The sequence below is a fragment of the Amphiprion ocellaris genome, chromosome 2, assembly GCF_022539595.1.
Source record: "Amphiprion ocellaris isolate individual 3 ecotype Okinawa chromosome 2, ASM2253959v1, whole genome shotgun sequence".
In the NCBI taxonomy this organism is placed as follows: Eukaryota; Metazoa; Chordata; class Actinopteri; family Pomacentridae; genus Amphiprion; species Amphiprion ocellaris.
Window position 1 is genome coordinate 20,261,482 of NC_072767.1, and position 10,977 is coordinate 20,272,458.

Genomic DNA, 10,977 nt, shown 5'->3' on the forward strand with positions numbered 1-10,977 from the left:
GAGTGAAAACACTAGCGCAGCACTCTGTGTGTCAACTGGGATACGTCGCAGCATGCTGGCCTTACTGGGTTGTGTGTGTGGAAATGACCTGACAGCCTCAGATCTCTATCATCAGATCTCAGCAGGTCCAGGAATGTTCAACTGCAGCGCTTTTCCTCTCTGTTTATTTCTCTCCTGCTGTCTCTTTTTCCATACCTCTCCCTCCTGCTCTCACTCAGTCCATCTCTTTTTGTTGCTCTTCTTCTGTCTCTCCCTCCATCCCTTTACCTCTGGACCTCTTTTTCTCGGTCTCCTCACCCCTCCCTCTTTCTCGGAACCTCTTTGTAATGTAGATCACCGAGCTCCTGCTCTCCCAGCCAGCACATAGCTCACATTAGGCTCTGTATCATGTTCCTTTCAAGGTTGCACACTCAGTCATATCATGTCTGTTTATCTTTTTCCACATAATTTCGGTGGTTGAGGTGGAGGGGTGTGGGGTTATCTAGACAGCGTGTCTGCCTGGGCAAACTCGAGCTGATGCTCAAGGTAATGTGTATAATATTACCATCAACAGCTGTAGAGAGAACCGCAAAATGTCACAGGAGCGTCAAAAGCCATTAATATCTCAGGTTTGCTCTGTTTTTTTGGATTGGAACAAATGTTTCAGTGACCTAAAAAGGGAGTCTCTCCTTGCTGTGTTTAGCTGATGACCTTGTGTCTGCAAAGAGTCGAGCTTACAGAGGATCAAGAAAATTTTTCCAGTGACAACCGTGCAGTTATGGAATTATACAGTTGATTTTGAATGGTCCTTGTAGACCTGAAATATGGTCCTCGCATATCAGAGCGCATAAACATCCATTGTTAGACTGAAAAAGCTTTTACAGGAATGCAGTTCTCACCTGTTTACCAATACATGTCTTTAATTTTGTAGCTAAATACTATTAACATAAAGGATTTCTATGTGATTTGAGTGGCAGATCCCCATATATTATTGCAGGTCGAGTGTCTTTGTTTCCTGTTCTCATTATGGACAAGTTTGTCTTTGGTTCGGCTCCTACCCAGCAGGCTTTGCTGCAGGGTCGCCCAGGGGTCATTGGCTGTGACAATCTATTTAGACACACACAAACATGCACACGCACAAATGTGCGGTGGTGTGAAGAGGATCTGAGGGTTTGGGTGTGGGGAGGAAAGAACGGCTGAAACGAACTCATAACTGAAAACATCTGTGTCTCTCAAAACGTACAGCACACACACTCAGCACCCCCCTCAGAGAGAGAGTGAGTGTGTGTGTGTGTGTGTTGCTCACAGAGGAATTTCATTATTCATCTCGGAGTTCCTGGAATCTGAAAATCTCTGCCAGCCTCCCCTCACCCTTTATCTTCTCCCAAGTATCAGCATACTCACGCTCACTGCAGCTCCCTTTCATTCACACAATCATACACGCACACACACACACACACACACACACACACACACACACACACACACAGGGAGCTCAACACCAACCTCATCACAGCGCATTATCGAGTGAAAAATTTATTTATTTATTAATTTGAATACTTACTGTGGCTTTAGAGGGCTGGACAGTGACTCGGTGGTTTGAACTGATGCCTTGCAGCTTGAAGATCCCCAGTACACGTCCCGGCCTGGACCTGGGATCTTTCTGCATGGAGTTTGCATGTTCTCCCTGTACTAAATTATGAGTGTGGTTGTTTCTCTCTATATGTAGCCTCAGTCAGCTGGGATAGACTCCAACCCCTCCATGACCCTAATGAGGATGAAGCGGCGTATAGATAAAGGATGGATGGACCACGGTTTTGCCTCAGATGCTGCGGATGTTAAAAAGTCTGGGCTGATGCACACTATTAACTTTAAATTTAAAAGATATGTTAATTATATTGTATTAAGCACAATTTCAAGACTTATAAAGAGAGGAGGGGCCAGTAGCAAGCTAGTCTGCCGCACTGAATGAAAGCTGCGGGTAAAAGCTTGACATTGACTTGTCAGGATTTGGTTCTTGTAGTAAAGCAGCTGTGCCAGGTTTTTTTTTTTTTTTTTAGTGGATTCTTTGTTTTGAAGTCAGTGCTTGTCTCCCTGCATGCGAATGTCCCACCTCAACAATTCCACCCAGCATTTTTTTGAAGGAACACCAAATCCGCATTCTTTGCTTAGCGCCGCACGTAATGACTGTGATTGATGTAAAGAAATATAGACAAGCCAAGGCATTTCCCCCCCCTATAGCAGACTGACAGTGAGGGAGCAGCCAGATAATTATGTTGTACAGAATGCTTTGGCTCAGCAAGTTGTATGAGGTGCCCATCTGTGTGACAGAGAGTCCTGAACATTACACACCCAACAAGACGAAAAGCTCAGTGCCTTTCAAACGCACAGCTTTCAGTGCATCCAGATCTTCACCTGGCAGGATAAAGTGCCAAACTTCAGCATCCAGGACAGAGCTGAAATCAACATCATGTAGCTGTATAGAGGCAGGTGCACTGATTGGTCAATAGAGTATGACTGGATGTCTCCTTACCGAGAATCAGTGCAGAGAAAACATCCCAGAGTCAATCACCGACTGTGCTACAAGATGTCCATTAAGCCTTTTTCAAACAATGGTGGCTACTTCGATCCATTAAAGTGACAAGACACAACTTTAATTGCAGTTACTTGTACAGTATATGCCTGTCCATTAATATTACTGGGTGCAGGTCAGACTTGTGCCACGTTAAAAGTGACACAGAAATGCTACTGGGTCTGATCTGGGAAGATTGCTGGTGCAACTTTTACAGGAAAGTGACAGGGTGCGATTTTAGACATGAAGCTGACAAATTCAGTTGCCATCAGATTAGAAGGGGCTTAAGAGAGATCTGAAGGCCTCGAACACCAGTGAAGCTGTAGCCTCAGAATGGCTGGCTAGGAACTGCCTCCAGTACCACCATCCAGAGAGCAACTACATTGCCTGAAAAAACTGATTGATGCCTATATTTCTATTTTTGTTCCTGTTTAGTATCATTTTTATGTCATTATATAACAGCAAAACACTTTTTAACAATAATTTTAACAATAGTTTTACACTAGTAAGGTAGTAAAATGTATGTAGTGTCACTTTATTACACTCCACTGCTCTGTAGTGTCCTTTCTAACTGATAACTCATAATCTTGTGCATAACAGTCTGTTATGGGAACTGCTGCATGTAGTTCAGACTTGTGTCATGTATAAAGTGATGTGTAAATGTGAGCAAATCTGATGTAGTAAAATTGCTGTAGCAATGATTTAGTGCTCATTTAGACGTGAAGCTGACACATTCAGATGTCATCAGATTAATAGAAAGAAGGTCATGTCTGAAAGAGGCTTACAGAATTCAGCTATCTGGGTTTGAATGCATTTTCTGGCTTTGCTGAAAGGGGATACTTTAAAACTGAAACCGAGTTGCTCTTATCTTTAATTAAGCTTGATAATCACCAGCTGAATTGTAAATCATTTGCGACCCTCTCATAACCCCACAGTTCAGCTCAGTCTCATTGGATTTAGATGTACAAACCAAGCTCCACTCTGCAGTAGGCATGAGAGACTGCAGATGGAAAGTCATCCCTCACAAAGAGCGCTACAGCATTTTCTGTTATTCCTGCAGCTGCTTCTACAGTTTACTGGCAAGAGAACTAATTGCTAAACGCAGCTTAACCTGTCAGCTGAATGACATTTTTAGGTTGTGGACGTGTTGCCAGATTTCATTACTTTCCCACATCATTTCCCAAGGTGTAAAGGCAGTTATTAAGAGCTGATGTCGTGGATTGAGTCTGATTATAATGATTATCAACTCTCTGGGCTGTAGTTTTACTGTTTTTACAGCTTAAACATTACAGTATTTAGTGTTATATCAGGCAGTTTGCCTGAGGCGAATTAGAAGCAGCAATGTAAACTGCATGTCATCATTTCACTTTTCCATTCAAGGATAATGGTGAGGACACGGTGCTGAGCTGACAAAAAAAATAATTAGCTAATTTTTCTGTCACATCTCTTCTACCCATTAATGCCACTTAACAGTTTTTCTTCTTTTTCCCCTTCTCTTCTTCCCTCTGCAGAGTAAAGCCAAAGAGCTTCCTCTGTCAGCTGTACGTTTCATGGAGGAGCTTGGAGAATGTATGCTAGGGAAAATCTACAAGGGTCACCTGTACCTGCCAGGCATGGACCAGGCACAGCTGGTGGCAATAAAGACTCTGAAGGACATTTCCAACGCTCAGCAGTGGGGTGACTTCCAACAGGTACGCTTTAAATCACTGCCTCCAAAGATGTAGGTTCAGTGCTACTTTTCAATTTATTTTAAATTCAAAACTTTTGATTTTTGAAGATACAAAAAATACCAACCTGTATAGTAGCTATAATGTTAAATAGTAATTTAAAAGCCACACTTCCGTTAGTTACGTGTGGATTAGTGAAATGAAATGTGTTACTAAAATAATCTCCTGTTATGAACTACATTATTGTGGAAAGAGGTCTCTTCACACAAGATTTGTTATATTTCCACAGAAGATAAATGCAGTGTGCAAGTGGTGACTGTATATGGATAGAAATTACTGAACTGTGGATGAACTCACTGGAAATAGTTCCAGAAATAAACTGTAACTACTGGCACATGGACCAGACAAATTTAGATTTTAAGGAGGATTCAAACAGATGACATGAGTAAAATATAATCCTTACTTTCTATTTACAGAAAATGAGGCATTCTTGAACTGCCTGCTTTAAAAGTGACACTACACCCAACATCTTTTTGTAGTGTTTATTTTTTTCTGAAAACTAATGAAGCGCTGTTAGGACACTAACTTAAACTGTGCATCACTTCAAGTTTTGAGGCTTTCGTAAATATCTATAATATTCCATTTGTAATTTTTCTTTTTTTTTGATATGAAGCTGCTTCTCTTTTTTTTTTTTTGCTTGAAATTCACCATTATGTATCTGAATTCCATCAAAGGAGGCAGCAGTGCTGACTGAGCTGCAGCACCCCAATGTGGTGTGTCTGCTGGGTGTGGTTACTCAGGAGCAGCCGGTCTGCATGCTGTTTGAGTTTCTGCCGCAAGGGGACCTCCACGAGTTCCTCATCATGCGTTCACCGCACTCTGACGTCGGCTGTAGCAGTGATGAGGATGGTACGGTGAAATCCAGCCTGGATCATGGCGACTTTCTGCATATGTCCATACAGGTAGGATTATACACCCTTTAAACTCTGTTCTTGGTATAGATGAAAGAAGAGTTGGGCCAGTTTTAAAAATGTTTTTAAAACAATGTAGTCAGTTCAGCACATCTAAACCTTGTGAATTATGTGCATTTTCCCACAACGGAGAAGCAAAGTGGAAGGAATTGTTTAAACATTTAGAAAATATAGGTCCTACTCATTTTCTGCCAAGATTGTGACAGGTGATGATGCATCCAAAAATCAGTTGTGCCTCAAGCTCCTTGGTGAGTCATCAGTAGGAAACATGAGCACCTGTGTCAGAAAGCATAGAAACACTGACACAACAGCTCCAGAGATCTACCACTGCAATAACAAACATCTGGACGCTGAACTTGGCTGAGCATCGAATTGCAAATGCCAACTCAAATTTAAGATAAATTGAAAACAGGAAAAACAGTCAGTTCTTTTAATTTTTGTGGATTGCTGTTGGATAAATTCAGCAACTCTGTTGTTTCCAGTTGTAACGCTGATTCACTTCTGCCTTTATTTAACTACAGCTGTGGTTAAGAAATACATTAATATTCAACCATATTAGAGTAATGGGTAGCAAGTTGGAAAAATCATCAACAAGACTCTCACTCTGCAAACGTCCTGCCAAGACCATTATACATACTTCTGTATTAACAAACAGGAAATGATTATTTAAGGAGGTTTGCAAATTCAGTTTAGATCACTGTTTAATTAATCATGTCTTTTTCTGGTAAGATTGCATGTATTTAATCCGTGAATAATCTCTTCTGCATCAGGTGGCTGCTGGGATGGAGTACTTGTCCAGTCACTTCTACATCCATAAAGACCTTGCAGCTCGGAACATCTTAGTAGGTGAGCAGCTCCACATCAAGATTTCCGACCTGGGTCTCTCCAGAGAGATCTACTCTTCAGACTACTATTGCCTCCAGCCGAAGACCCTGCTGCCTATCCGCTGGATGCCCCCCGAGGCCATCGCCTACGGCAAGTTCACCACAGACTCAGACATCTGGTCGTTTGGAGTCGTGCTGTGGGAGGTCTTCAGCTACGGTCTGCAGCCCTACTATGGCTTCTCCAACCAGGAAGTGATGGAGATGGTGAGAAAGAGGCAGCTGCTGCCCTGCCCTGAGGACTGTCCACCAAGGTATGCTGTGTTCATTGTTGCAGTAGGCTATAATATGAGGAGGGACTGCATGTAACTTGAAGGTTAGGACAACTTGAAATGTCTTGGGTCAGCAAGGCAACAAATTTAGTTCAACCTTGTGTTGCATTTCCAATTCCACTGCTGTTTTTAATACTGAAGACTTAACTCTGTCTCAAACTAAAAAGGTGTCATCTAACAGGTCATTAAAATCTTAAAATGCAGTAAGTTGCTGATAAGATGTCACATGCAATATTAAGACCTAGGAATAAACTCATTTGCTAAATGTTAATAAATTCAAAGAAAAAAACAGCCAGACACAAGAGAAAGAGAGCTGGATTGCGTAAAATACATTCCGCAGAGTGTAATAATCCTTCAGTTTCAACCTTCAGCTCCTTTTTGGAGGACTCGACCATGAAACTAAATGATGGTTGCACACCAATAAAGTCAAAACAGAAACATCTGCTCATTTTCCCCCATGTTAAATTTTACCATTGAAATCCGAGGGAATTCCAGAGAGTTCATTATTTCGACTTCTTTTCTTTGTCGTCAGGATTTAGGCATTTTTATGAAAGAATTTAAACCACAGATGTGCTTGTGTCTGTCCCAAGGTATTGTAGGAAAGGCAGGCAGCTATTTTATATCATTCTGATCACATATAGAGATACAGCACCTACTACTTACGAATCATCTACATTTTTATCACTCAAATAAGTCCTTGTTCTAACGATAAAAATATAGAACGTGTGAGGTTTTCATAGATGTCAATTTAACATATCACAGAAATAACTAAATAAGCAATGATCATTGACATCAATCAGCCACAGTATTGAGACCACCCGTCCTCCCTGCACAAAAACATCTCTGACCAACCACATGGACCTAGGACCTCTTGGGTGTCCCTTGGTTTTTGGCACTGGGACTATGGCCATTGACTGTGGGTTGCAAGATGGGACCTTTGTGAATAGGTCTTGTTCTGGCAGACACTGTACCTGCTATATCGGATTGGGATCTGGGGAGTTTAGGGTCCAGGTCGATGTCTGGGGCCTCAACCTTGAGCCATTCCTGAGCAGTTGTTGTGTTGTGGTGGACTGCATTGTTCTACTGGGAGAAGCTGCTGGTGTGGTAGACTGTCATTGCCTTTGGAGGTTGTTGTGGGTCCAAAACAATGTGTGGCATGTGTCAAAATGATATCCACATTAACCTCACCTGTCAGTAGTTTTACTGCAACAAGAAAGTGATTTCATGTCTATTTAATATTTTAGATATTCAGACTTATTTGTTAAAATGTGCTTTCAGAAAGAATCTGAACATCTTCGTTGTCTTCCAGGTTTTATGGTTTGATGACTGAGTGCTGGCAGGAGGGACCAGCACGGCGACCACGCTTCAAGGACATCCACACCCGCCTGCGAGCCTGGGAAGGCCTGTCATCCCACGCCAGCTCCAGCACACCGTCTGGCGGAGGAGGCAACGCCACCACTCAGACCACCTCGCTGAGCGCCAGCCCTGTCAGCAACCTCAGCAACCCTCGCTACGCTGCCACCGCCGCTGCTGGGTACCTCTACCCGGCCCAGGCTATTCCTGCCCCAGGGCAGATGGCTCCGATCCCAGCATGGACACCCATGGCTGTGCCCCAAACCCACCAACGCTTCATCCCGGTCAACGGATATCCCATCCCTCCTGGATATGCAGCCTTCCCAGCTCACTTCGCGCCCCCAGCTCCACCTACCAGGGTAATCCAGCACCACCTGCCACCTCCTAAAAGCCGCTCACCCAGCAGTGCCAGCGGTTCCACCAGCACGGGCCACGTCAGCGGCGTTCCCTCCACCACAGGCTCCAACCATGATGCCAACACGCCGCTGCTCTCCCACTGCATCATGCCGGGGAGCGGAGGACCGGCTCAGATGTACGGACAAGTTTCCCAGAAGGGGGTGGGACAACTGGAGCACGTTTCTCAAACATCAGCGCTGCTCGCTCCTGACTCTGACATACTGATGTACAACGACTCGGTCATCACAGCAGATCTGTAGATACAGAGAGGGAAGCTCGCTCTCTTTCTGCTTGGGACCCACATATGAGAAGTTTAGCTTCTCACACAGGGACCCAGTATCACATTTCTACTCTGGTCATGTGAGACCCAATAGAAACAGGCCTCTGTGCACATCGGTGTGTGCAAGAAACACTGCCGCAGCTACACAAGTATATAAACAGCTGTCTGACTTTGTAATGCCTTCCTGTTTAAAGCAAGTGTACTTACTATTACGGTTTTAAAATGTTGTGTTGTTATTTTAACCTCTCTGTAAATACAGTACACAAGTCCTGAATGAATGAATGAATGAAATACAAAGATATATTTTCAAAAGAACTTTTTATTGAGAAAAACACTTTAAAGGTGAAAACATAGCAAGTCCATCCTGTGTCCTTATGAAATGGTTTTTGTATTACAATCACACAAAAAGCTCCTGTGCTGACAACCCAGCCGATGGACTGTTTCATACAGGATATCAAGGAGATACAGACATTCATGTGATGACCTTTAGGTGCCTTTCAGCAGTGCTGTGACTTGCTTGTCAGTGGACGTTATATCAAAAATAAAATAGCAAAGCGAGCAAAAATGGGAACAGCAGACCAACACTGACCTGCACAAATGCAACCAAGCATACAGGTGACATGCTCAGCCCACTGGACCCTGAAACTAAACTTGCATTCATCCAGACATCCAGCTGCCGTGTGACTTCTGCCCAGCGAAGCAGCTGGAACTTGTGTAAATGCAGTTGAGCCACAGGTGACGAATTGGCTAAAATATTCCTCCAGGTGCTGAAAATCGGCATTCACACTAAACCCTTTTGAAAGTGACATCTGAATGTTTTTTTTCTGCAACTTTAACATGACTGTGAGACCTCTGCAACACAGACACAGACCTGCTCTTTATACTCTGACTGTCTTCAAAGCTGCCCAGGTTGAGAAACAAGAAGGCTAGAAGTCTGTCTGATCATACAACAAACCCTTCATCAGTCTTCCAATCTCACTTCAATCATAATTTCCTTCATGATTTATTCCTTTACTCTACTCCTTTCTCAAGACATACAACAGCTAACTTCAAAGCTGCACTCTCTGGACCCCCTGCAGATCTACAAATGAAATCACACAGCACTCGTGTCCTCCACGGTCTCAGGGCAAACACCTCATTCACCATGCAAGAGCTGGCGTCAGTTTTCACAAAGGAACTTTTTAAAAATCTCAGTGATTGAATATGGTTTGTACAGTGTTCGATTTTGAAGGAAGAATTTAAAGATCTGTGGAGGGCTCACCTTTGTATGCCTTTGTCCTTTCCTTTCCCGTTATTTGCATCTGCATCATGCAAAAAAATACAACTCAAGACATGGAGGAAAGATAGTAAAAGGGTTAAAACAAACTGTTGCAAGTAGACAATGTCACTGTTTTTACTTTGTAAGGTCTCAGCAATGTACCAGCAAAAAAATCCTGCTTGATGTCCTTAAAAGTATCGGTGCCTGAACAGAAGAATGTCTTACCTAAATAAGGATTCACTGTGTGTAACGTGTGCAGAGTTTCATGTATGTAGCTTTTATTCAGTTCTGCATCAGTAAATGATTTTTATAAAACCTGAAGCCGACTGTATCGACGTGCTGGTGATCCCAACAAGTAGCTCAGCAGGTATTAAACATTCAGAGCAAAAAATAATGGCTGTATTTATATTTTAAATACAGTCAGTGTCAAGCAGCATCACGTAATTTGTATGGGTTAGATGCATTTGCTCCGATATCCTTTTGTGATATGAAGAAGTGCGTGTTTGGTAAATGATTAACTCTCTGTCCTGTAATTACACAAATGATGCCTCTGCTATCTAAGCTCCTATTTGATGATGATGATGGTTCATTAGAGGCAAAATATGAAGCCTGTATTATTAAAAAAGGGGGTCACAGAACCAGCAGTGACAAGTTTTTGATCTAAATTTCTCTATCAGTATCTGTTTAGTCGACAATCATCAGTTGTTAATTGGTTGTACAAGTGTTCCTGGCACTACACCGTATGTTTACAGATTATCATGTTATCAATCAGCTGTATTTGCTCACCAAGCACACATTTAGCACAAGACACATCGGCTTTTCACTGTGGACATGCAGTATAAAAAGCACCATGAGGACGTCTTATTGCCTAAAGTGCTTTTTTTTTTTTTTTTTTTTTTAATATGGTAAAGTTGTATTCTGACATTTGTGGAATGTAGATAGTAGGAGCTGTAATCTGTTCACTTCACGGTTTAGTTTATCAACCTCTAAAAAAAATCCCTCCTATCTGGTGTCACTATGAGATAACAGCAGCTGCTTGAATTACTACAAAATTGAAATAAATCCTTTTTGGAAATCATTATTCTATACTTTGCCCCAGAAATAAATGCATTCACACCAGATATGGTCCGTGTACGGTCCGTGTACGGATCTGGCAATTGGATTTTCCGTTCTGAAACGGGTATTGGAAAAACAAAAAAACGAGTGGTTATTTGATTTTCGTTTTAAAATACAAAAATTAAAATTGAAATACAAGGCGTTTTTCCTTTTCATGATCAAAAAGGGATATACGATTTTTTAAAAAATGATTTGATTTTCGTTTTATATTTAGAATTACAAGAAAGTAAAA

At 42.2% G+C, this 10,977-nt stretch overlaps 1 protein-coding gene across 1 annotated transcript in view; it reads left to right on the plus strand.

Moving 5' to 3' along the window:
* The window catches only part of ror1 (receptor tyrosine kinase-like orphan receptor 1), a 147,544-nt gene extending 136,836 nt beyond the window's left edge, over positions 1-10,708 (plus strand). The window contains exons 9-12 of the mRNA XM_023280538.3: positions 4,063-4,242; positions 4,953-5,180; positions 5,960-6,324; positions 7,652-10,708. Of these exons, the coding sequence (XP_023136306.2) occupies positions 4,063-4,242; positions 4,953-5,180; positions 5,960-6,324; positions 7,652-8,351 (1,473 nt within the window). The 3' untranslated portion in view covers positions 8,352-10,708. The remainder of the gene's footprint in view (positions 1-4,062; positions 4,243-4,952; positions 5,181-5,959; positions 6,325-7,651) is intronic.
* Positions 10,709-10,977: the final 269 nt, after the last annotated feature.